Consider the following 25,130-nt stretch of genomic DNA (forward strand, 5'->3'; position numbering starts at 1 on the left):
ATTATTTATTTTATATATATATAAATTTATATATAAATAAGATTATTTATTTATATATATATAAATTTTATTTAGATTGTTAATTTATCTGGTAGAGAACAAATGATCTTAATATAAGATTTTATTTTTACTGCATTTTATACAGCAATAGGATAATTATATGTTAAATATGTATATCTAAGATGTAATGGCGACATTTCAAAAATTTTTAATACTTATTGTGTCGCATGCACAAGAGCTTCTGCAACTTCAACAGCAATGGCTGCTTCGGCTTTATCTTTATCTGTTGTTGCAGAGGAAAGTTGTTGTTGAGCTTTACTAAGTATTTCTCTTGCTGCAGAACTATCAAGATCTTCTACCGGATGAGCTTCTTCTGCTAAAATCTATATATTTTATAAATATGTATATATATATATATATAAATCAAATTTTGTATGCAGTACACATTTCTTATCAATAAATTGGTTGTACCTGTACACTATTATTTTCATTTATTGTCACTGTACCAGAAGAAACAAAAACTTTTTTAGTGTTACCATCTTGTTCGTAAACTGTAACAACACCTGGTTTTAATACGGCAAGGGTAGGTACATGTTTTGGGAGGATACCAAAAGAACCAGAAAATGACGGAACATCTACTTGTCGAATTACACTTTGATCATAAAATACCTGATAAAAAAATTACTTTATAAGAATCATGAGGTATTATTATACATTTTAATTCTTTTTTAATAATTTCATAAGTTATATAAGAATATATATATATAAAACAAGATTTATTTCTACCTGATTTGCACCAGCAAATGTGAATTTCATTTCATCACTGACTGCTTCAGCGTAAGTCCTGATTTGGTTACGCATATATTTTAAATATGGTCGAAGATTACGAGTGATAGTTGCCATTTTACCAGTCTAAATTTAATACATTTTTCAAATGTTATATCATTTTGATATATATGGTTCAATGACATTGTTACATCATAAGATTGAGATATATAACCTTAATTTCGATTGATTATATCTTACTTATTATTATTGAAATAATTTAAGTGTTTCGTTATTTTATGAAAATATTTAACTACACAAAGATAATACGCATTCGAATTATATCTTAACATTTTAAATACCTTTATGATACTAATTTTACCTGTATGGATTTAAGAAAATGTAAATCCTGCTATCGAAGTTCACGCAGCACAGACGAATATGGAAAGAATAGAAATTTAGTTTCTATACTGATTAAGTGATGTCGCTAGTGTATGTTACAAGTAATAGAAAATCCTTTCTTACCAACAATCTCTGATATAGTTCATATAATATTTTGCAATATTTATATTAATAACATTATTGACATATATAATATAATATATATTATATTAAACAATTTATATATCGTGCAGATGACGAATATTTGTTAATATGTTAAGAAATTAACGTGTATATCTTTTAACGATTTTATTTAAATATTAAGATAACAGATTAATATACAAATATAATATTCGCTTATTTAGACTTATAGAGATTACAAAATTGTCTTGCATTAATGTAACAGCTTTCAAAAAATGCACAGAATATTGTGCGTATCTAATATATTATAAAGAAGGCACATTAAAGTATGTAAATATAATTGCACTTTTGATGGATTCGAGTTATATATGTGTATATATATATATATATATATATATATATATATATATATATATATATATATTATATATATTATATATAAATATATATTATATATATAAATATATATTATACATACATACATATATATATATATATATGTATATATGTATATATATGTATGCATATATTATACACTTATTTAATAAAAATGTCCTTTTGATATCATTAAATGTAACTTATTAATCTAGTTATCTTATACTATACATATGTACTATACGTTATATAAAAAGTCTTTTAAAAAATATATGACATATGAAAAAAAACATATGTTGCTTTCTTGTATAAAATATTGCGCGTATCAGGCGCATAATATCAAAGTTTAAAACTGTCACGGCAGTTTTATATATTTTTTAATTTCATTTGAATGTTTCTTACGAGAAACATTTTTAGTAATTTTAAAAATTACTAAAAAATAATAAATAAACAATCTATAATCGCAGAAAATATCACGAATTCACGGAAAGCTTACCGATCGAGGGTTTCTTTTAAACATCCAATTCGTCGTCGGAAGTTTCAGAAATTGTATCAATATTATTTTGATGTTTCGATTTTATGTGCCTTTCTAAATCTCTTCTTCTTACTAAAATTTTACTGCAAATTTCACATTTGTATGGTGATTCAGCATCAGCATGTAGCCTCATATGTTTGTTTAAATTACTTGGATCTCCGAATGGTCGATGACAGTATTTGCAAAGCAATGGCTTATATCCGGTATGAGTTCTTAAAAAGAAACAAAAATACGAAAAAAATTTTCTCTCGTTACTTGTCCCGTTACTTTCATCGATATATCATAAGAAAAGATTTCAAATTATCAAGTTACCTGATATGAATTTTTAACCCATATTTTCTGGAATATACCTTTCCACAATATATACAAAGATGACCTTCTTTAGATTTGCCAAGGTTACTGGCAATAGTTTCTATTTCTGCGGCATGAGTAGTCGTCGGTTGTCTTTCCAGTACGGGTTGTCTGTCATCATTCGCGGTTGATGGACAAAGACCAGATAAAACACCAGGTCCATTTATATATGAATATGGTTTAAATGCCGATTGTCGATTTAATAAATTGTGCCTAATAGAATATATCGAGCTTAGCAAGTGTGGTGAAATTTGTCCAGGAGAAGGTTGATTCGAAGATGAAGGCGAGAACTGATTAGATGATGTAGGTGATGGATTTAAGGATCTATGAGAATTTGGAGGTTCTATGAGGATTGGCGAAATCATATTTCTGGAAGCGGTTAGTTGAAATCGGAATGGTGTTGGAGAGCATAAATTTGTTAAGGAACTAATTTTTCTTGATAAAAGATTCCATAAATGATTAAGATCTAACCGGTCACAATCTAAAGAGACGTGTAATTTTAAAGGATTTGGATATTCGAAAACGGTATGGCATATGTGGCAAATATATCGATCTTGTCCTGCAATAAACGATGAAAATATGAGAAATTTATTTATCAATTAGAATACTTCTTATTTCTTGTCATTTTACCTTGAATGTTACGTGGATTTAAAAATGGAATGTTTAATATAAGTAAGAGATTTTCTGAAAACCATAAGAATAGTAATTCACCCGGAGCAATATCTCTTATCGTTTTCATTACTACTCCCTTTCCGCTAGGTATCAGTAATATATTATTGGTGTGGCAATCGGTCGCAAGAGTTACTATTTTAAGCCAAGAAGAAGCGCTAATGTGTCTATCTAAGCTGTATAGTCGTCCTTCCGATTCGGCAATCTCAACCTGCAATGATCGTATGATTTTTATATTTTTCTTTTTATTTCGATAATAAATGTAACTGCCTTTCTATTTTTTTTTTTTTTTGATTATAACTCGAGAGAAACGAGAGACAAAGATCACAAGAACGAAAAAATAAAAAAGAAACTTACATATTTTGCTATTGATGCGCCTTTTTCAGGAAACTTATTTAACTCGATGATCTCGCTCGTAGCATCTTTCCTTAAAAAAGTAACTGCCCTGACAATTGGCAAACGATTTTGTAGTGAGCTCGATGCTCCGAATTTCTCCAAACTCATTATTGAATCGTTTGACACCATTGGAGGATACATGATTTATAAATGAGGTCTCAAATAATGAGGTATCAAAATAATGTGAATTTTGTAATATTAGATTGAACGTGATACTGAATACTCGGAAAACTAATTGATAATTCTGTTAGTTTTAGGCACTAAAATTTCGATGAAAAATCGTTGTAGAAGATTCACAAAAACGTTCTCGTACTTTTGGCCACTAAGAACTCTGAGTTAAAACTGTTGTGACTTAACATTGACGTTGAAAATTTACTGAGAGTTCTATGGGTCTTGATGACCACCAAATGAAGTGAAAATTTCTACTAACTACTAACTGAGTTACGCACAGCCTTTAAATATGTCCGGATTGTTAATTTGACCCCCACTAGTTTTTCCTACGAGTATATGTCTAATTGTATTTAAACGCCCTAAAGGGAGGAGACACCCTCTTCCCATCACACATCTCGAATATTGTCCAATAGTGTTACAGAATGGTGGGGGGGTGTAGTAAGCTATTCGCTGGGGTTGGTTCGCTTTTGTAATACTGCAAGGTGTAATGGTACTTTTTGCAGATTCTATACTTTTGCAGATTCTTAACTCTCCCTCTCATCTTCGTATATTGTTAAATATTTATTATTTTAATGCAAAAATGCAAATTTTACAGTAAGATTCTGACATTTTACAAAACATTTTTATTTTATTTTTTCGTAACTAACAACAAATTTCGTATAATTATAAACAACATGTTTAAGTTGACACATGAGTTAGTTTTAAATAAACAATTTTTTGTTGGAATTTTATAACGATGACAAGACTTTTTAAAAGATGTAGACATTTTTTTTTAATTTTTCGACAAATGTATGAAAATTACAAAACTCATGTTCATGTAAAATTTTATTTAATTTACAATTTTATTTGTTTCAACAATTCATGTATTTTCAATAATGATTTCTTCAATTCTTTTCAAGTTTTGTGAAAATTTGATGATTTGGGATCAAATGTTAGGTTCATACCTGCATGGGTCTTATGTCCGTGTTCGCGGATGCATGACGGACATAATGAACCCGTAATATTTATCTTTTTCCTATCCATGGAAGAAATTTACTTACTATTTTAAAACATACTAATTAATAATCGCGAGAATCGAAAGAAATCTTTGATTTATGATGAAAAACACTGTTTAACAATTAATAAATATCATAGAAAATATCGAAAAAAAGAAGAGCTATAGAGATTCATTGTAAATTCTGATAAAAATGACAGAATCATAAAGTCTAACTAATAAATGTTCTCTGAAAAAATTTTAAATATTTCTTTTTATTAATTCCGAATTTTTTAACTTAAAGCCCCTTATATAACATTATCTCGAATAAAATCGTTCAAAATTCTGTTGAAATTTCTTTTTACCTATAATTTTATCTAGGTAATTCGCATATAGATCGTATATAAAAAAAAAATTGTACGAAGGGACGCGAGAGCGAATAGATCGAGATAAGTGGTAGATCGTTCAGCGAGAAAGAAGATTCGCGATTTGTGGAACGTCAACGGGAGATGGGACACGTTTGATGGGGCTATAAAAGCCTCATGTGAAAGGACATTGTTTGGCTCAGCTGCAATTCGGTCTACGTACTATCGAAAAGGAAAAGATAGATAGAGAGAGAGAGAGAGAGAGAGAAAGAGAGAAAGCAGGGGATCTGTCGAAAGGTGCATCTGAATCAACGCTTGATTAGGAAATTAAGTGGCTCATTCTTCTTGCACTCTTGCATAGATCTAGCAAGTGCGATATATCAAGGATTTGCTTAATCATCCGGCTAGATCTCGATGGATCTTTTACTCCAATCGGATTTGTCTAGCATTGAAGATGATCTATGGAATTCTTTTTTTCTATTTTTACTTTATACTTTCTCTTTTCTTTTTATTTCTATGATTTACTTTAACGATGAAATCAACATAAATTAACAAACGAAGTTTTATCGCTTCTACGATCTAACGTTTTCTTAAAATAATTATCTTGTCTAATCTATAAAAAGGGTCCATACAGTTGGAAATAGAGCTTAGAAAGTTCTACGTAATTACAGGTATTCCCTGCTAATTGCTAGTACCGAGCAGACTAAAAGCAAAAGCACTTAATCTTTAAACGATAAACCTCATTATACAAAAATAATACCTAAAGATTTTTATCAAATTTTCTTTCACTATTACTAACATTTCTAAATTTAAAAAGAAACAACGAATTTAGTCATAGACTACCCTAACAAGGAAAACCAGAAGATGGTGATGGTTCTTTCGTGGTGGTCTTGCCGCCATGGTCGTCGTGATTCATGGTAGGGTGTATGGTACCGTAGCAGGGAATGACACGAGTGTTCACAAGCCGCACCATCCCTTAGATCAACCCCTTGGAAAGCACCCTTTGTATATATATATATCTCTCTCTCTTTTCCTCCGCTCTTTCAAAACTCCAAGCACACAAGCCTTTCTTTCTTCTTCAAAAGTTATAGCAAGTGTTCAGAACGCATGTTAGGAAAGCCTTTCTAATAGTTTACCTATGAAATCTCGAATGGTTTAAATAGAAATTCTAATTATATCTTTTGTTGGCAAAATATGAACATCTTTCATAAAACGTAAAATAAAATGAAGAAAAAATAAAAAAGAAAAAAAGAAAAAAAGAAAAATCAAAAGAGCACATAAGAAGAAAAATATCTTTTCTTGTCTCGTTGACAACATTCTTTCTAACTTTTTCTTGTGGTTTATTGACAAACCTCGAAATTTACCCGCATCCTACGCAGGGGGTGCTACCCTTGGTCCTTCTCTTTCTAAAATCAGGGTGCATTCAGAGAAGCACGAGCCAGCAAGCGAGCAAGTGTTCCTCCGTGACCAATGGGCTCTTCCACGCATGTGTGCGCTTCCCAATGCGATATTAATATCGCGATTATCATCTACCTATTATCGTTACTCTCCTCTCCGTACGATCCTTCAAATAAGCCTACGAAAGACACCCTCTTTTGCTTGTACGCATGGTGTTTCTCGAACGTAGGTACAAGCAATAGCATATTTTTGCTATAGGTACATATATTTGTACGATCGATGATGATGATACCTTAAAAAAAAAAAAATATTAATAAAAAAAGTAAAAAAAAAGTAACTTGAGTATTCCTTAGTAAAATATATTTATCGATGCATACATATACATACGTGAATTATAAATTTGCATGTTTTTATTAATTAAACTAATTTTCTTCGAAGGGGTTATAAGAAAAAAAAATGAAATATTTTGAAAATATAATCAGAAACTAGTCCCTCTATATTATTTTCTCATTTTCAACGATCTACATGATTTGTATGCACTTAAACACGCGATGCAGTAGGTGTGAAAATTAAAGAATCGATTGCTCGATAACGTTGTACGAATACACCCTTCGTCATCGCGGAGACGGAACAAATCTTATTGTTCATCGACCCTTTACGAAAGAACCTACGCATAGTCCTTACGCAAGGACTATGCGTGGTTACGCGGAAACACCGGATGCTGCAGGGTGAATTCTGAATTATAGTTGAGTTTTGCGGGGATGTACTCGTAAAGGTGATTCGTTTCGGCTCTGCAAGTGTCAAAAGTTCCCCTAGTCTAATGATTTTTTTTCTAACAATAAGAGACAGTGTGTCTTATGTATTATTAATATTTCCAATCTCTCTCTTTCTCTCTCTTTCTCTATGTGATTTCTCTCGTTAACAACGCATTCTTTAATAATTTGTCGGGAGGATAGATCGATTACTTCTTCTTAATTAACATAATTTTCTTGACTTTCGAACTCGTACGAAATGATTTTTATTATAAATAAAAAAAACAAGTTTTTGTAATGAAAAATGCATAAAAATTGATTTTAATAAAAATTGAGAAAAAGAAAGCAGAACAATTCAGTTTGCAATCGTTTGGAAAATTAGACATATTTTTTATTAATCAAATGTCAAGCTATTTTCTAATGATTTTATCGAGTAGGTACTTATTCGCAGATGAAAAATCAAGTTCTATTTTGGGCACGTGCCGTGAACATATTGCCACTGTTACGTAGAAATGAATACTGTGTAACATGACACGTGACCGTCAGATACCCCATAAGCTCTTTGCACATCATTCACAGAATCCATGCGGTGAAGAGAGTTGTATTTAACCATTAGGAGCTATTTACCTGATTTTAACAGTCAATTCAATGAGAGGAGAGTATCTATGAGCAAATACGGCATTTTTGTTTCAAAAATAGATTCTTGTAAAGACTATCTGCGGAAAAAGAAAATTAAAAAATAAATCAAAATGATGTTTTCAGAAATCAAAAGTTTCTTTAAAATTTCAATCGAGAAAAAGAAATAAAAAAGAGAGAATGTTGTTTTCAGGAAGGTGCAGGTGACACGGGTCACATGACATAATAATAATAATAATAATATCGGATCCCTTTTTTCCGAGAGAGATCGAAGATCCATAGTTCCCTGTTGAAAAGCTAGCCTCCACCGAGTACGACTCACTTGGCACAGGAGTTCCGTGCATATAATACAAGTCCGAGAGCCACCCCATGTGTTTAATTTAATCCAATACAATATGTCCGGTTCACCTTGCTTCTCTTACCGCCGCCGCTGTCGTTATTGCAAAAGGGTGAGTTAAAAAGGGTGGGTGGCTTTTTAAAACCATGCTGATCTCGATTCACCGTGAAACCTCATCCTATTATGATCAATTTAACCCTGATTCAATCAGACAGGTTTTTTACTTTTGCGGTGTACCGCAACAAATATGGAAAATGTGTGTCCCTGTTTCATCCTTTTACTTTTCTTTTTTTCTTTTTTCTTTTTCTTTTTTTTTCCTTTCTCTACGATCGACGGTAATTTGAGATCATTAATGCAATGATTTAATTAATTATTTGTAAAAATCGTTACGTAAAATTAATTGAAAATCTTTTCTATTTTTCGAATAATTTGAAAAAATAAGAAAAGAAAATTAGACTATCTGTTCTAGCGTAGTAGAGATTAAAGAGATATCTAAAGTATTATTTTCTCAAATGGGCAAATTTACAATCGTTGATCTCATCGATTCTAATGACACTTTTATATTTTTCTGGCATATTCTACTCTAATGTAAATTTTTTTCGAAACTTTCGTTCCTTCATAATTATCGTAATAAATCATAAAAGAATCGATGATTTTTATCTTAATCTCCCCTCCATAGTATATATTAAAGAAAACGATCTAAAATTCGTATTGAAATTAAGTATTTTTAAAGTTTCAAGAATGGATGATCAATAGGATCTAATTAAATCTGTATTGGGATAAGATAAAAGAAGTAACTGAGATACTTCCGAAATTTATGAGTCCATTCATGAGAAAATGAAGATAGTAAACAATTGAAATTACTGTACAAATAAATCAACTTTCACTAAAGATGTATGACATAATGTATTCATACCTGAGTAAAAGACCTGTTCAGTCAACTGTGACGTCCTTTTCGTTTACGATAACGTTAATCCCTACCTTCTTTTCAAAAGAAATTTTACCTAAACGATGAAGATGCTTATGACTATTGTATACTGTAATTCATAGTTTCCTACAATCAATATACGTCATTGTTACTTATTTCTTAGAAATACTTCTATAAACATATCATTCTTAGAAATATATGAGAATATCTATGAAAATATCTATGATACATCGATAGATATTTAATCATAAAAAGAAAAATCAGAAATCGATAATTTCGATCATCAAATTCGTTTCTACGAATTATTATCCATTTTTTATATATTTATCATTTTTTAATCTACGTAATAAGATTAGATAAAGATAAAAAATGTTGGTATCTCGTTCGCACAAGACATTACTTGTGTCATTAGACACAATTCTTCAAACTTCGACTATTCAACTAATTACACATGACCAAAAAAAAAACACGAGAGATAAGCTAATTACATCTACTTAAGAAAATAAAAAGAAAGTAGAAATATATGTATCGCCAAATACGTCAAAAGAGATCAAGAATTTTTTTTTTTGTTTCTGTTCCTAAATAATTTCGATCGGTAGTAAATATCGTAGGAAAAAAATCTCTAATAATATAAAAAAAAAAAAAAAAAAAAACAAACAAACAAACAAACAAACAAAACAAATAAAAAATAAGAAACGAAACAAAAAATACAACAAAAAAGAAACGAGTGACACGAACGGGACGAAGGAGAGAAAGAATCGATAATTAATTTTTGATGAAACTATATTCCCTCCTTCGTATTTGTGGCTCTTGTTGTTTGCTATAGGGATAGAGAGCGAGATGGTGTCCTGTCAGGAGAGATGGGGTGGGGTGGAAACGGAGATGGATTTGTCGCACAGCTGTGTACACTGCTTAATGTAGGAAGCCACCTTCCTCTACGAGAAAGAAAGAGAGAGAGAGAGAGAGAACAAGAGAGATTGGACCAGTGCTGGTGAGAAGGTGTCTCTAAATCTAAAGCCAACTAAGATAATTCGAACGAAACGTACGATCAACGACCATGTCAAGATCATGCCCTTTTGAGTACTTAATCAGAGCACATGCGATCTCGTTTAACAACAGAAATCCTACCTGTTTTGTTCTTATATGTATATTATGTATATATGTATGTGTATATATATATATATGCATATGTATATGTATGTATGTATGTATGTATATATACATTAACCGTGACCTTCCAATAGTTTCGATCCGTGTACAGAACGTCGAAATAAACTGTTACTATCTAATGTCGTTTTTTTCTCTTTCTTTCTTTTTTTTTTCATTTCATAGAATTGTGTACACTTTGTAAATTTCGATGTTAATCCAATAATAACTACCCGCTAAATAAGACTGTCTTTCTGGGAATATCATCTTGTTCTTCTTTCTAATCTTTCTGTACCTGTTTCTCGACCTTGTGTTCTAATATTTCTTACGATCATTTCTCTCTAACAATAACAGGAAGATCGATTCGAGATCGATAATCGATATCTTGTCTGAATTCTCGGTAATTTTGAATTTCTTCTTTGAAACAAAGAACAATCACCGAGAACGATATTCGCCGGTGATTTGTGGGTTATTATCAATAACATTTTTCCTTATATTTCTTGTTTCGTACAATCTGTTCATTAGCTTTAAATAATTCCAAAAGTTCATTATATGCTGACCGTGGAAATATAAAAATATTGTTTTTTCGTTTTTTTTTTTCAGAGTCAGTTGGGGGTGATAAGATAGTAAACTGGAACGAGTTACAGCAATAATCTACTTGCAACGTAACGTTGTGACTCTCGAGGTATGGAAAAAATTATTTTATTCGTCTATCTTTTAATCAATTATAATTATAATTCAATCGAATAAAAAATCTTTGAAATATAAATGATACGCGTTGTTACATGTATTTGTAATTATCAAAGCTCTAATGAAATTTAAATGTATACTTTAAATTAATTTTATATTTAGTATAACAATCTATCGTGCGAATAAAAATATTTTGTCAATTAAAATTTATGTAAAGTACTTGACATGGAACATTCTATATATGGTAATTGTACGTCGAGATATTATTGTACAACTGATGGTAATACAGATTCCGAAAAGTTAAATCACATAGGTGGTCCTTATACAAATGTATGTATGTATTCACTTTGGTTATGGTTAGGTTGCGCAGACTCGTTATGGCCACATGATAAAAGAGGTGATATGTTGTATGAACAACGTTGCAAGCATCGTGGTGTATTAGACAGATTTGTCAATTACATACAATGCGTATAATTTACTATACGTGAAAACAATGTGACATTTAGCAAATGTTTATTGTTATCTTATACTGAAATAGGTAGAAGATGCTAAATCGTTTACAAGGTTGATGATTGTATATGTATCTATTGTAAACATTATCTCGTGTGTCTATTTTACGTAAGCAAAGTAAATGATCCTAATCTATTATAATAAATTCAGTCTTTAATATATATTTTATATAGTCTATTCAATTGATTTTTATATAAATTCAGTGGCGCTATGACAACCCCTATGTGCGAAGATGTTGGGCCTTTAAGAGAATGGGCCCCACTTGCTGCACTTTTACAAAAAATTCCTGCTAAAATCCAAAATGGTTTATTCACTTATGACGTTAATTTTACTTGCATCGATGTAGTGCCTGAATTCATAGCTGTAGGAACTAATGTTGGTATTATTTATTGGTACAACAGAGAGATACAAGATCTGCAGAAACTACGATGTGAGGTATAGTAATTAAATTAAAATAATTTTAAAAAGAAATGTAATTATTATAAGTGATAATGATTAAAGTAATATTATGATTTTAGAGTATAAATTCAAAAATTACCTGTTTGCGAGTTATATCAACCGTTGATTATATGGTTGCAGCTGGTAATGAACATGGAGTTGTTACAGTTTTTCAAATACCTAAAAATTTGCCTGATACATTACCTGATTGTATGAAACCGAAACAAATGAAACAGGTATTATTATGGAAAAGTTTTATTATTTTTCTTTTTTGTTTCATGTAATATGGTATAAAAAACATGTCTGCAACAAATTATAATAATAATATATGTATTGTATTGTAAGATTGAGAAGTACAATATAAGTGGTTTACACAAAGGTGTAGTGACGACAGTTGAATGGTCCAAGAACGGCATGAAGTTATTTAGTGGAGATCAAAATGGTTTAGTGGTACTAACAGAGATTGATTTTTATATGGTATGTAATCATAATTAAATTATTAGTAAATATTTTATAATATAATGTCTCCTTATGTATTAAGAAATAATATCTATTTAATATGTTTACAGCATCTTTCTAAATCCATTGAATTGTTAAATGAAAAATATTCTATTGTACAGCTGAACTATCAGCAAGGATTATTATTAGTTTCCACAATATTACGTACAATATTAGTAAATAGAAATGAAGGAGGGAAAGTGATACAAGTTGGCCAAAAGGAACGCAAAAAGTTAGTTTTCATAATTATTTAAAATAATAAATAGATATAGTATATGAAACTAAAGAGCTAAGAAAAGATCGTTTATTACAGTTTAGGTAAGTTGGGTGCAGTATTTGGCTTCCGCCAAAATCGCCCGCAAGATCTTGTAATTTATGCTAGTAGACCCGGTTTAAGACTATGGGAAGCAGATCAAAGTGGAATAGTATCTAAAACTCTTATATTTAAGGTACGCTTTTTTTTATGATTTAACTATGTGACATCAAGGCAAATTATATTTAATTGAATTCAGAATAAATATTAATGTGTATGTGTATGTGCAATAAATTATAAGAAACGTGATAGAAAACATTATTCGCGATAGAACATTATACTTATAATTACAAATTATCATTGAGCTTTTTTCTCTCATTATTATTAATTTTTATAGTAATTTAAAGTTTGTTTGAAAGGATGCAATTAGGTCTGTCCACACAGAGGTAAAATTATTAAATCCTGCTCCAGAAAGTGCGAAGAAAAACCGTGGAGAGCCAACATTTGGCATAATGTTGCCATTTTCTGAAGATTTGTTATTAACATATAGCGATAACATAATATATGTCGTAAATCCACGTACCATTGCTATAACATCTGTTGTAACGGATGTACGTCGAGTTACTGACGTCGCTTGTACTAAAGACGAAATATTTATTTTGGAAGGAGACAGAAATATAATACGTATTGCATACTTTCCCGATACCAGTGCATTTAAAGGTAAAAACTTATGATTAATTATAATTATATGATTGCTATATTAAATTTATAATTCGTTTACTGTAAAAATTTTTTATAATATTTTCCAATGCAATAGATTCCACATCACCTTTTCCCGAATTAAGTAAGTCAGTTACCGCCGGTATAATGGAACTTACTAACAAACTTAGAGAAACTGCCATTATGCCAGCTATTCCATTCCATAAAATTAATCCCACTAGCATAATTCAGTCTGTGAGGTAAGTTTTTTGCTTGATTGTTTTTGTACATTATTTTCTTTCTATATAAGCACAATAGTGGAATATAAACTATAAAATTGAATATAGTTGAATCAAGAGATGAATTATGTTTCAGTATTACACCAAATGTTAACACTGGTACAGAAACAAACATTATAGCAGATGCAGAAGAAGCTATGGAAATACCACGTGTTGTTCCAATAGATTTGGATACAAGATTACTAGTGGATATTAATAAGATAGCAAAAGATGAGGAAGCAGCTAAAAAGAAGGAAGATGAAAAACAAAATTTAAGAAGACAAATATTCGAAAAAATTAGTCAACAAGAATTTGAAGACGTTGTTTTCACACCAGAAAAAAAAAATAAAAAATTACGCAGCAAGTCACAAAATAGAGATAAACCTCAAGTATTTCCTTGTAACGAGATTTATAAAGCATCTTGTTCTGCTAAAAATGAAGTACAAAGCAAGATAACATATTCTTCGTATCTGTCAACAAGCATTGATGATGAGTTTATGTTAACATCCAAGCGAAATCTAGAATCAATTCAACGTGACGTTGAGAATAAAGAAAAATTATTAGCAGATATTCTTGATCTTGATTTATCTAAATATAAGAAGGACACCGATACTATTAATGAAGAAATTGACACTACTAATGTTACTAATCTCATTGATATTGATTCACGTGTTATATGCTTATCAGAATCCTATAATTTTTCTACGGAATTAAACATTTATGAGAAGAATGAAGATAATCAAGACAGTGATCACACACTGACTGAGTCAGAAGATGATGAAGCCAGCTATCGAACGGAGTTAAAAAAATTAGAAGATCTTGAAGAATGTAGAAAAGAACTACTACAAAGTAAGTTAAAGGATCGAGAATTAATTACTCTGGAAGACTTACAAGATACTCCACATCATTCAAAAGGAATAAATCATCATGATCTTGAAGCGCAATTCACAGGTAAATATCATTGATTTCTTATTAATTCAATCGTTTATTATATGAATTATGAAATTTTTATTATTTTGTAATATTAAAAAAAAAATAGCTTACATTTATTTATCTGGAATTCTTCTTATTATTTCAGTATTATCGGAAGAAGTGATAGCATCAGCCATTCTTGAAGATGAAGACTGGGTTGTGGTTAAAACACATCCCAAGTTGTAAAATAATATTGATTATTATGGATAAAAAAAAACATCGTAAAAGGATTTATTTTTTAATTGTTTCGCAAAATTAATTTTTAAATAATGCGACTTCCTTGCATACAACTTTGCATTTATAATAGATCAAGGATAAGGAAGTTACTTATTTTGTATACATGACAAACACGGTATAATTGCAGACAAATTGTTTCTTTTGTTTTTTGTAATAATGTATTATACATACTTATTTAATTTAATATTTAAGTTTTATTATAACTTATGATCTAGTCCTAAATTTCAAATCTTAATACTTTTTTCCTCACTTTATCTAGAATTATTTTATAGTATTTTATTGTTAAAGATTAAGCACATAACATTTTGTATGTATGTATTATATTTCAGTAATTTTTACATTGTATTTTACTATTCACGTACTTAGCTATAATACTCTACTCTTTTGAGTTTTTATCAAATTATCATATATACGAGTAAAATATAATTTTTCATTTTAAGTAAAGAAAAATATCATTGTGTATAACACTGATCATTAATTATTTTAAACAACCATTGCTTGTGGTTATTTTTTATAAACAATATTGGCAATAATTATATTAATAAATTCAAATATCATTATGATTATATGTAAAAAAAATGCAAAGGTATCTGTAAGCATGTAAACAAGATGCTGTTACGAATGATAAAAATACAAGTGTTATATAAAATGTAATAAACCAGACATGATGTGATTATTAATTTATAAAATGAATTATTTTTAAAACGTTTTAATTTTTAATTTATATGTATTTATTTTTCAATTATTTACATTACATTGGTATTTGCCTAAATTGCATTTACGGTTTTTTACGTTGTTGCGAATAGGTAAAAAATGTTTAAACCGCAGCCTGAATAATATCAGAATATTTCTTAATTTTACTAGCAACACTCATATCTACATACTTATCGCCAATAGATACGATCATACCACCGATGATCGATGGATCGACTTTGGAAGTAAGTTTAATAGTCTCACCTTTTTTGAGGAAAGATTTTAGAGCCGATTCTAATTTACCTTTAGTATCAGCATCTAGTGCTTTTGCAGTAATTACTTCGCAAACTACTTCTCCCCTATTTGCAGCCATAATAATTTTGAATGAATTAAAGACTTGATTAAATTTATTAAGTCTACCATTCTCTGCTAATAACATTAACAAATTCGAAGTAGCTGGATTGAGAGTTATCTTACTCCCGATAGCTTTTAGTGCTTCAGCCTTGTTTTTACGCTTTATTGTAGGATCATTTACAAATTCTGCTAATTTAGCATCTGTCTTCAACAAACCCTGTTAAAAAATATATAATAATTGCCTATTATAAATAAAATAAATAAGTGTTACAAAACAAATAATGACATATATAAACATGCATTTTACTTAAATATTTCAAATATAGATTTATGAACAATTTTTAACTAAATATTTATATTTAAACACCTGTAATTTGTCTAAATCTTGTTCAATCGTGTCAAGTGTCTTTTGTTTGCTTCCGGCAGAAAAAAGCGCAGTAGCATATCTTCCCTCTAAACCGAATAATTGAACTGGTGGCTACGATAAAGTAATAATTTTTATAAATAATTGATAAATATGACAAAAACGAAATATAAATGAGAATAAAAATGATTATATGTACAAGAAAATGTAATTATATAATTTTATAGTATTGATTGAAAAAAAATATACCTTCACCAATTGTTGTATGATGGAAGAAGATGAAAATGATCGAACCTGAAATAATCATATCTTTCTAAATATAAATAAGAAATATTTTATTTTATTTTTTTTTTAATTTACTTTTACATACATTAAAAAATACATTTGTAATTAAATTATTAAAATACTCGAATGCTTTCGTTTTGAAGGATGTTTGAAAGATGTTACGAACATTCTCAATTACTTACAAAAAATTATATAATAAGATTAAAACAATAATTACTTACAATTACTTTGCTGGCGATCATTTTTACAGATGTTTTATTCGAGACAAAACTAATTCGCCTCTCTTTTACAGATTATATCCATATATTATGTAATATATAGCAATGTATAGCACAGGTCAATTTCACAGTACGTATTACGCCCTAGATATCACAACAGAACTCGTCTAGAATTCTCCATTTTGGAAGTTTCCATGAAAGAAATGAAGTATTCGAACATTCGACCAATCAGACACAGTTTACAGATGTCGCATCCATTTATACTATATTCTATCATAATTCGTCTTATAATAATAAAATATAAATCTAAATGATAACGATTTTTCACACAATTTTAATTTATAACAAATATTACGAATAATATGTAAGAAATAACCTTTCATCACATATTTACTTATAATCGATATCAATATCTCGAAAAATCTCGAAAGTGATGCGAGTTTGCATTAAACGATTATTTTTAAAAATACCGCCTTTGTTTGAAATACAAGAGAAACTTTATAAATCGTAAATCGTTTCATTTGTACTTACAAAAAGAATTACAATGAAGTAAAGCAGGATTGAACCTAGAAACATTCAATTCGAAGACATTTTCCAGACGATTCGAAAAAGTTCTAACACGAGAAAAACGTTTTAATCGAGTATGTTCGTTTTAGCCGAGTTAATTGACCGTCGAGAAGCTTCTAGCTCAGTCGAGATTAGGAATGAATTATAAAAACGTACTCGCTGCGATCAGCTGATCAATGTGCGATTAAACAGCAAGAAATAAGCAAAAGCTATTCAAACACAGAGATATAGAGGACAGAAAAAAATATAGAATAGTAAATTTACATTAAAAAAAAAAAAAAAAAAAAAAAAACGTGAAACATCAAAGATGCCTGCTATTGGTATTGACTTGGGAACCACTTACTCCTGTGTGGGAGTTTGGCAACAAGGAAAAGTAGAGATCATCGCTAACGATCAAGGCAACAGAACGACACCAAGTTACGTTGCTTTTACAGACACGGAACGTTTAATCGGCGATGCAGCCAAGAATCAGGTAGCGATGAATCCGGCCAATACCGTTTTCGATGCAAAACGCTTGATCGGCCGGAAATACGACGATCAGAAGATCCAGAACGATCTGAAACACTGGCCGTTCCAAGTGGTAAACGAAAATGGAAAGCCTAAGATCCAGGTCGAATTTCGCGGTGATAACAAAAGATTCAATCCAGAAGAAATCAGTTCTATGGTTTTGACTAAGATGAAGGAAACTGCCGAAGCTTATCTCGGGCAGACTGTTCGAGATGCTGTTATCACGGTACCAGCTTATTTCAATGATTCCCAGCGTCAAGCTACCAAAGATGCAGGTGCGATAGCCGGTCTAAACGTACTTAGAATCATCAACGAACCTACGGCTGCGGCACTCGCCTATGGTTTGGATAAGAATCTAAAGGGAGAGAGGAACGTGTTGATCTTTGATCTAGGAGGTGGTACTTTTGACGTTTCTATCCTTACCATCGATGAAGGTTCCCTCTTTGAAGTAAAAGCTACGGCGGGCGATACTCACTTAGGTGGCGAAGACTTTGACTCTAGATTGGTCGATCATCTTTGTAAAGAATTCGAGAGGAAGTATAAGAAAAATATAAGGAACAATCCCAAATCTTTGAGAAGACTGAGAACGGCTGCTGAACGTACCAAGAGAACTCTGTCCTCGAGCACGGAGGGTACGATTGAAATAGATGCTCTTTACGATGGTATTGATTTTTATACGAAAGTCTCTCGTGCTCGATTCGAAGAACTCTGCGCTGATCTCTTCAGAGCTACTTTGGAACCAGTGGAGAAGGCACTTGCCGATGCAAAATTGGATAAACGATCCATACACGATGTTGTCCTAGTTGGTGGTTCGATTCGCATACCGAAGATTCAGAATATGCTACAGAATTTCTTCTGTGGAAAACAACTGAATCTTTCTATTAACCCTGACGAAGCTGTTGCTTACGGAGCAGCTGTGCAAGCAGCTATACTCACTGGGGAAGGTTCCAAGAGTTCTACTCTACAGGATGTACTTTTGGTCGATGTAGCTCCGTTATCTCTTGGCATTGAAACCGCTGGTGGTGTCATGACTAATATCGTTGAACGTAACGCTCGCATACCATGCAAACAAACGCAAACATTTACTACCTATTCTGATAATCAACCAGGAGTAACCATTCAAGTTTATGAAGGTGAACGAACTATGACCAAGGATAACAATTTACTTGGCAGATTTGAACTGAGTGGTATCGCGCCTGCTCCACGTGGTGTGCCAAAGATTGAGGTTACCTTTGATATGGATGCTAATGGAATTCTTCATGTCACTGCAAAGGATAGTGCCAGTGGTCGCAGCAATAATATCAGAATAACCAATGACAAAGGTCGCTTGAGCAGAGATGAGATTGATAGAATGTTGGCAGAAGCAGAACGATATAAAGAGCAAGACAAGCAACAGAGAGAGAAGATCGCTGTTAAGAACCAATTAGAGAGTTATGTTTTTTCGGTGAAACAAGCAATTGAGGATAGTGGATCTAAATTGACAGAAAGTGATAAGAATAAAGTGAAAGGATTATGCGAAGATACTTTGTGTTGGCTAGATAATAATATCCTTGCAGAAATTGAAGAATATAAACACAAATTAGAAGAGTTACAGAAACAGTGCTCACCCATCATGATGAAAATTCATCAAGGTGGAGTTGGTGGATCTCAACAGGAATGTGGTGGTCAATATAGACAACATAATGATTATAATAATTCTGGTCCTACTGTAGAAGAAGTAGATTAAGGGATGTTAAATTTCTTTATACTTGAAGACTGATTAGGATGTAAAAAATTTTTTGGATATCATTTGTCGTCGTTATATTTAATTTTTTCATCATTAGTTTCACATAAAATATTTATAACAGTTTACTTTTTTGTTTCTGTTTCTATATTTTTATTAATTATAGATTATTTGCTGTTACTAATTTATGATTTACATATAAATGTCAGCGATACAAATTGAAATATTGTAAAATAAAGCATTTATTTATTATTGTAAATCTTATTGTTTCACATTAAAACTTCCTATTTAATTCTTTCAAATAGGAGATTTATGACCAAGGTATGTATATATACTTGAAATCGATTGGTATACTGGTTATTATTATTTTTATGATCGATAATTATTATGGTTGGATGTAATAATTACATTTTGTATAATGAAATGCTCGCGTACTTGTATAATTAAAAATTCTTGGGAAATAAAAATTAATAACAAGCAATCGTACTAGTTGACTATGTGATGTATTAATATAGATAACAACGTATTAGTTTAACGCCGGTTTTCCATAGATGGCTCTCTTAGTAGTTGTTCTCATAGTTTTAAATAATTAATTAACCTTTTAAATATTATTCATTCATTTTTTCATGAACTTATAAGTGTGTCTAAAACTGAAGAGTGTAATTTTGGAGATAAGTCAATTATATCACTTTCATGTAATTTTTTTTATTTTGATACAAACTTGAAAACGATTTACCAAATAAGAAAATGACAATTTCAATAAATTCAAGATTTCTTTAATAATAATTAGATTAAGAACATTAGATTAAGAAACAGTTAATTGTTTTTATATAAAATTTTATATATTTACCTTTATAATGGCAAGTACTAATGAATTTGGGCCGGATTCTGGTGGTAGAGTTAAGGTATTTTAGGTTATATTTCAATTACTAGAATAGTTTTAATATTAAGCTTCTTTAAAATATATTAGTTACAATATTTGATAAACTTTTAATAATTATTATATATCTTACTCTAGGGTGTTACTATAGTTAAACCTATAGTTTATGGAAATATTGCTCGTTACTTTGGGAAAAAAAGAGAAGAAGATGGTCATACACATCAATGGACTGTGTATGTAAAACCATATCATAATGAGGATATGTCAACATATGTTAAAAAAGTACATTTTAAGTTACATGAAAGTTATAACAATCCTAATCGTATTGTGACAAAACCCCCTTATGAATTGACTGAAACAGGTTGGGGAGAATTTGAGATAGTCATTAAAATATATTTTCATGATCCAAATGAACGACCTGTATGTATATACATATATATATATATATATATGCTATTGCATAGAATATAAAAAATTTTTAATAAAACATTATTATTTTAGGTCACTATATATCACATATTAAAATTATTTCAATCAACTCCTGAGATACAGCTTGGAAAGAAGAGTTTAGTATCAGAATTTTATGAAGAAATAGTTTTTCAAGATCCTACAGCATTAATGCAGCATTTATTAAATACTACTAGACCTATTACCGTTGGAACTTGGCGTCACAATACAGATTGTACGTATAAGATTAAATATTACAATATATAAATTTATTTGATGAGTTAAATGCTCTTCTTATATATATAATTTCTGTGATACTTATATAATACTTCTACAAAATAGTTGAAGTTAAAAAGGAGTCAACAATGAAGGCACTTATAGAAGCTCGGACAAAAATAAGATTACAAGTAATAGAACTGAAAGAAAAATTGACATTGGCTAAAGAAACTATATCTAAATTTAAAGAAGAAATAGCCAAGATTTCCAAGGCAGGTGGAGCTTTGTCAGTAACTTGATGTTTTTACATGTGTATTACTGTTATTGGTTAAGAATAAAGTTAAGTTATAGTTAAGAGTGAAATATATATAAGCAAATAAATGAAAATAAAAAACGTTTGTACATATAGTACTAATTTTTTGTATTTTCTTTTGTAATTAAAAATAAACTTTTGGAACTATGAAGTATAGAGCATTATAGTTAAATACTATCGATTCGTATCGAATTTTCGATTATTATATTCGATATGAAGCAACGCGCTTTCTGATTGGTCAATTTTAAAAAGACCGCCATAAATATCTCTGTTCACTCTTCACATGACAATCATATTCGAAAATTCGAGATTCAACACAACCGACGGCTTCTAATTATTACAGATTAATTTAACGACATGTCAGGAATTTGTAAGCAAGTATTACGATCATTGAAAGCAGGCGCTGTAAATTCTTTAGTTATCGGAATTATTATTAATAGTTTGAATGTAAGAACATTTGATGCTACTCGAACCAGATGTACGAATTGACATTGTTTCTTTATAAACGTTCTGATGTATTTATTAAATATGGTCATTCAATAATTTTTGAACAAATTTATTGTAGTTAATAATGGCGAACGTGCAGTTTGGACATTTACATTACGAGATTCCGAAGAAGATTTTATTAATGTAACAGTATGGGGTACAGTGGAATTTGTTAAAAAATTAGTTACCACTTTTCATATAGGTACCGTAGGTTTGTACAATTCATTACCATTTAATATAAAATTTGGTTATAATAATTAATGAGGGATGATAAGATATCATGGCTAGATTAGATATTGTTACTAACGTTGAAGAAAACTTGAACGTTGCAGTTAGATATTTTACTATTCAAATAACAAAACAATACAGATAAAAAGTAAAAAAATAAGTAGATACATAAATGATTTTTTTTAAATATCTTTACAGTTAATATAATAAATTACTCGTGTTTAAGTTTATAAGTTATTTTATAGAAATCATTTTATATAGTTATTTATTTAATAATTTAATTAATTTACTATATAAATTTATTAAAAAAATTTATTTGTTAATATTATGAGTAGATAAAAATATTCTTATCAACGTTCAAGGAAACTTGAACATTGCAATTATATATTCAACTTTTCTGATGACAAGGCCGTGTAGATAAACACGTAGAATGCCAAGTAGGTGCATGCGAGTGTTTCTTTTTTTTTTTTTTTTTTTTAAATATATATACTATATTATGTCAGTATAAGTTATTTTAGTATATTATTATTATTGTTGTTGTTGTTATTTTATTATTATTATTATTATTATTATTATTATTATTATTATTATTATTATTATTATTATTATTGCATAATTGTACGTATTAAAATATTATTACAGTTGAAGTGATAAATGCGAAAATTATAGCTCGACAAGCAGAGGATAGAGACGAAATGTTTGTACCTCTTGTATCAATCCCTTTTAAATTAATAGTGAACGAAGGTATCGCACTTATACAAAAACACGATGCACCTACACAACATACCTATGAAAAGTTATTGACAATACCAACTAGAAGCGTGAAAAGTTTGCAAACTTTAAAATTTCTATTGCAGCAAATAGATAACTTATGCGATCAATACGTCGACATTTTGATTGTGATTACGTTTGTACGTTGACTTATTTTTCTTTTCAAATTTCGAACATAATCTTTCAACTATTATCATAAACGTTGACTTTAGGTCAGCGGAGAACGTAATATAGTTACACGAGATGGTAGAAAGTTAAAATGTCGCAACTTCGAAGCAACGGACGGGTCAAGCGACTCACCAATTGTTTTCATACTTTGGGAAACCGAATGGGTAGAAAGAGCAGCGTCATGGCAACCAAAATATACGGTTCTTTTTTTATCAGACGCTCGTATCATTTTTGATAAATTCAAAAAGAAAACCGTCATAAGTATAGGTCCTATATCATTTTTCTATTATATTTCTCTTTTATATAATATTTTTTATATTCTTCATGTTATATCATCAAAAACATTAACGATATAATAAAATTATTTATTTAGTAAGAAGAACATTGATCATGGAGAATCCTAATATACCAGAAGCGGAGCTCGTAAGGAAAGCAGTAGATCATTATAGTCGAGATATTGTTTCTACAGATTCTTTTGCAGTACCTAATCGTGAGAACAAATTTTTTCTTTAAATTCTTTTGTACAAAATAACATCAATGAGATTATAATTTTACGATCGTAATAAAATAGCCGACACAATCGTCACGGTAATGACTATAGAAGAAATTTCAGAACGATTAAATCAAGGAACGATCGTCGAAGAAGGAAGATTACAATTTGCAACTATTTTGAAAGCTATAGTAACTGATATGAATGTAGACAATACTACTTCTGGTTTAATATCAACGAGATGGTATTTTTGTTTTTATTAATATAATTTTCTAATAATATGCATATATGATAAAAGTAATAATCGAATTTACAGTGCTTTATGCAAAAGACCGGTGATCGAAAATCGTGATTCTTGTATGAATTTGGATTGTCCATGTGGCAACGGTACTCGCGCACCATTTAACGCAACGACTATCAATGTGAAAGTAAATTTAAAAGACGATACTGGATATTTAATTGGTTGTAGACTAAGTGGAGAGGGCGCGGAATGTGCTTTTAGTTGCACAGCTGCTGAATTTCAGGTGAAAACGTTGTTACAAAATCTTGAATTAGAATTTTACAAAAAATGAAATCAACAATTAGAATTATAACGATGATAACAAGTTAGAATTATTTTCTAATTAGAATTAACATTTAATTGATATACATATTTTTATGGGATTGGTTCCTTTTGTTACCTTCTTATTATTTCAACCGTAACATATTTGTATGCACATGAGTTAAAACGAGTATGGAATACAGAGTATGGAGAAATACCAGAATGGTTGCAATATAGTTAACCGGTTTCCTGTATATTACCGATACGTATCGTTACGCAGTATATGTATATAAATACACATATACATACGAGGTCAAAAGGTCTTTTTCGTTCATCAGATATAGCCAGACACGGCGTATTTCATTTTATCTCTGATTATTTTTTATCTCAACTTATTTTTCGGAACAAAAATTTTGAATGAAATTAATTACAATATAATTAATATATATATATATATATATATATATATATATATATATATATATCTTTTTATACGATATACAGGCTATGACAGTAGCGGAACGAGCAGATTTAAAATGGAAATATATCTTGGAAAAATGTGACGTACGTTTACACATATTAGGACCAACGCCTCTCTTCCCTCGTGCTTTATATAATATTTTATCTATACGACCAATCACCGAAGGAAACATGGAACAGAATGAACCGGATGAAAGTCATAACATTTAAAAAGATAATACGATGAGATAAAATATAAAACAAGTAAAAAAGAAGAGGACAAAAAAAGAAAAAATAAATAAAAGGCGGTTTTAATAAAGAATCTGTTTTTTTTTTCTTCTAATATACGATATGAAAAACATACAACGTGTGTTAATTTATTATAATTTCTTAATATATAACTTTTTTCGTTTCTGCTTTATAAATAATCGATCAAACGTTTTTTATTTATGGAAATACAATACGCGATAAACATCAGTAATTACAGCGCTCACCAGAGCCAAACGTAGAGTAGTTAACGATGAAA

At 29.9% G+C, this 25,130-nt stretch overlaps 7 protein-coding genes across 8 annotated transcripts; 4 read left to right on the forward strand and 3 right to left on the reverse strand.

The window, feature by feature from the left end:
- Positions 1-103: 103 nt before the first annotated feature.
- LOC127063969 (ATP synthase subunit delta, mitochondrial) lies at positions 104-1,225 on the reverse strand. Its single transcript, XM_050994373.1, has 4 exons — positions 1,148-1,225; positions 787-912; positions 472-669; positions 104-383 (listed from the first exon to the last, which is right to left on the reverse strand). The coding sequence occupies exons 2-4, from the start codon at positions 901-903 to the stop codon at positions 216-218; spliced, it is 483 nt and encodes a 160-aa protein (XP_050850330.1). The 5' UTR covers positions 904-912; positions 1,148-1,225; the 3' UTR covers positions 104-215.
- Positions 1,226-1,903: 678 nt separating this feature from the next.
- On the reverse strand, positions 1,904-4,025 carry LOC127063970 (zinc finger protein 177). Its single transcript, XM_050994374.1, has 4 exons — positions 3,575-4,025; positions 3,179-3,428; positions 2,510-3,107; positions 1,904-2,409 (listed from the first exon to the last, which is right to left on the reverse strand). Exons 1-4 carry the CDS (start codon positions 3,719-3,721, stop codon positions 2,175-2,177), a joined length of 1,230 nt encoding a protein of 409 aa, XP_050850331.1. The 5' UTR covers positions 3,722-4,025; the 3' UTR covers positions 1,904-2,174.
- Positions 4,026-11,229: 7,204 nt separating this feature from the next.
- On the forward strand, positions 11,230-15,603 carry LOC127064269 (WD repeat-containing protein CG11141). 2 transcript variants are annotated; one of them, XM_050995096.1, is made up of 10 exons: positions 11,230-11,627; positions 11,723-11,954; positions 12,038-12,193; positions 12,303-12,434; positions 12,527-12,687; positions 12,769-12,904; positions 13,128-13,428; positions 13,526-13,667; positions 13,783-14,636; positions 14,764-15,603. In XM_050995096.1, exons 1-10 carry the CDS (start codon positions 11,578-11,580, stop codon positions 14,841-14,843), a joined length of 2,244 nt encoding a protein of 747 aa, XP_050851053.1. In that variant the 5' UTR covers positions 11,230-11,577; the 3' UTR covers positions 14,844-15,603. The 2 variants fall into 2 exon arrangements, with proteins under 2 accessions (XP_050851053.1, XP_050851054.1); XM_050995097.1 differs by having other exon boundaries at positions 11,231-11,636.
- LOC127064275 (ATP synthase subunit O, mitochondrial) lies at positions 15,602-16,976 on the reverse strand. The gene is made up of 4 exons (XM_050995106.1): positions 16,812-16,976; positions 16,555-16,599; positions 16,309-16,419; positions 15,602-16,158 (listed from the first exon to the last, which is right to left on the reverse strand). The coding sequence occupies exons 1-4, from the start codon at positions 16,830-16,832 to the stop codon at positions 15,712-15,714; spliced, it is 624 nt and encodes a 207-aa protein (XP_050851063.1). The 5' UTR covers positions 16,833-16,976; the 3' UTR covers positions 15,602-15,711.
- A 359-nt stretch (positions 16,977-17,335) lies between these two features.
- LOC127064270 (heat shock protein 68-like) lies at positions 17,336-19,862 on the forward strand. Its single transcript, XM_050995098.1, has one exon. The coding sequence runs from the start codon at positions 17,683-17,685 to the stop codon at positions 19,606-19,608; it is 1,926 nt and encodes a 641-aa protein (XP_050851055.1). The 5' UTR covers positions 17,336-17,682; the 3' UTR covers positions 19,609-19,862.
- Positions 19,863-20,151: 289 nt separating this feature from the next.
- Positions 20,152-21,563, forward strand: LOC127064274 (YEATS domain-containing protein 4). Its single transcript, XM_050995105.1, has 4 exons — positions 20,152-20,510; positions 20,624-20,905; positions 20,987-21,167; positions 21,275-21,563. Exons 1-4 carry the CDS (start codon positions 20,463-20,465, stop codon positions 21,445-21,447), a joined length of 684 nt encoding a protein of 227 aa, XP_050851062.1. The 5' UTR covers positions 20,152-20,462; the 3' UTR covers positions 21,448-21,563.
- Positions 21,564-21,762: 199 nt separating this feature from the next.
- Positions 21,763-24,835, forward strand: LOC127064276 (meiosis-specific with OB domain-containing protein). Its single transcript, XM_050995108.1, has 8 exons — positions 21,763-21,939; positions 22,027-22,158; positions 22,818-23,086; positions 23,159-23,381; positions 23,488-23,604; positions 23,686-23,848; positions 23,921-24,128; positions 24,650-24,835. The coding sequence occupies exons 1-8, from the start codon at positions 21,819-21,821 to the stop codon at positions 24,833-24,835; spliced, it is 1,419 nt and encodes a 472-aa protein (XP_050851065.1). The 5' UTR covers positions 21,763-21,818.
- The last annotated feature ends 295 nt before the right edge of the window (positions 24,836-25,130 follow it).

This window comes from Vespula vulgaris, chromosome 5, assembly GCF_905475345.1.
Source record: "Vespula vulgaris chromosome 5, iyVesVulg1.1, whole genome shotgun sequence".
NCBI lineage: Eukaryota > Metazoa > Arthropoda > Insecta > Hymenoptera > Vespidae > Vespula > Vespula vulgaris.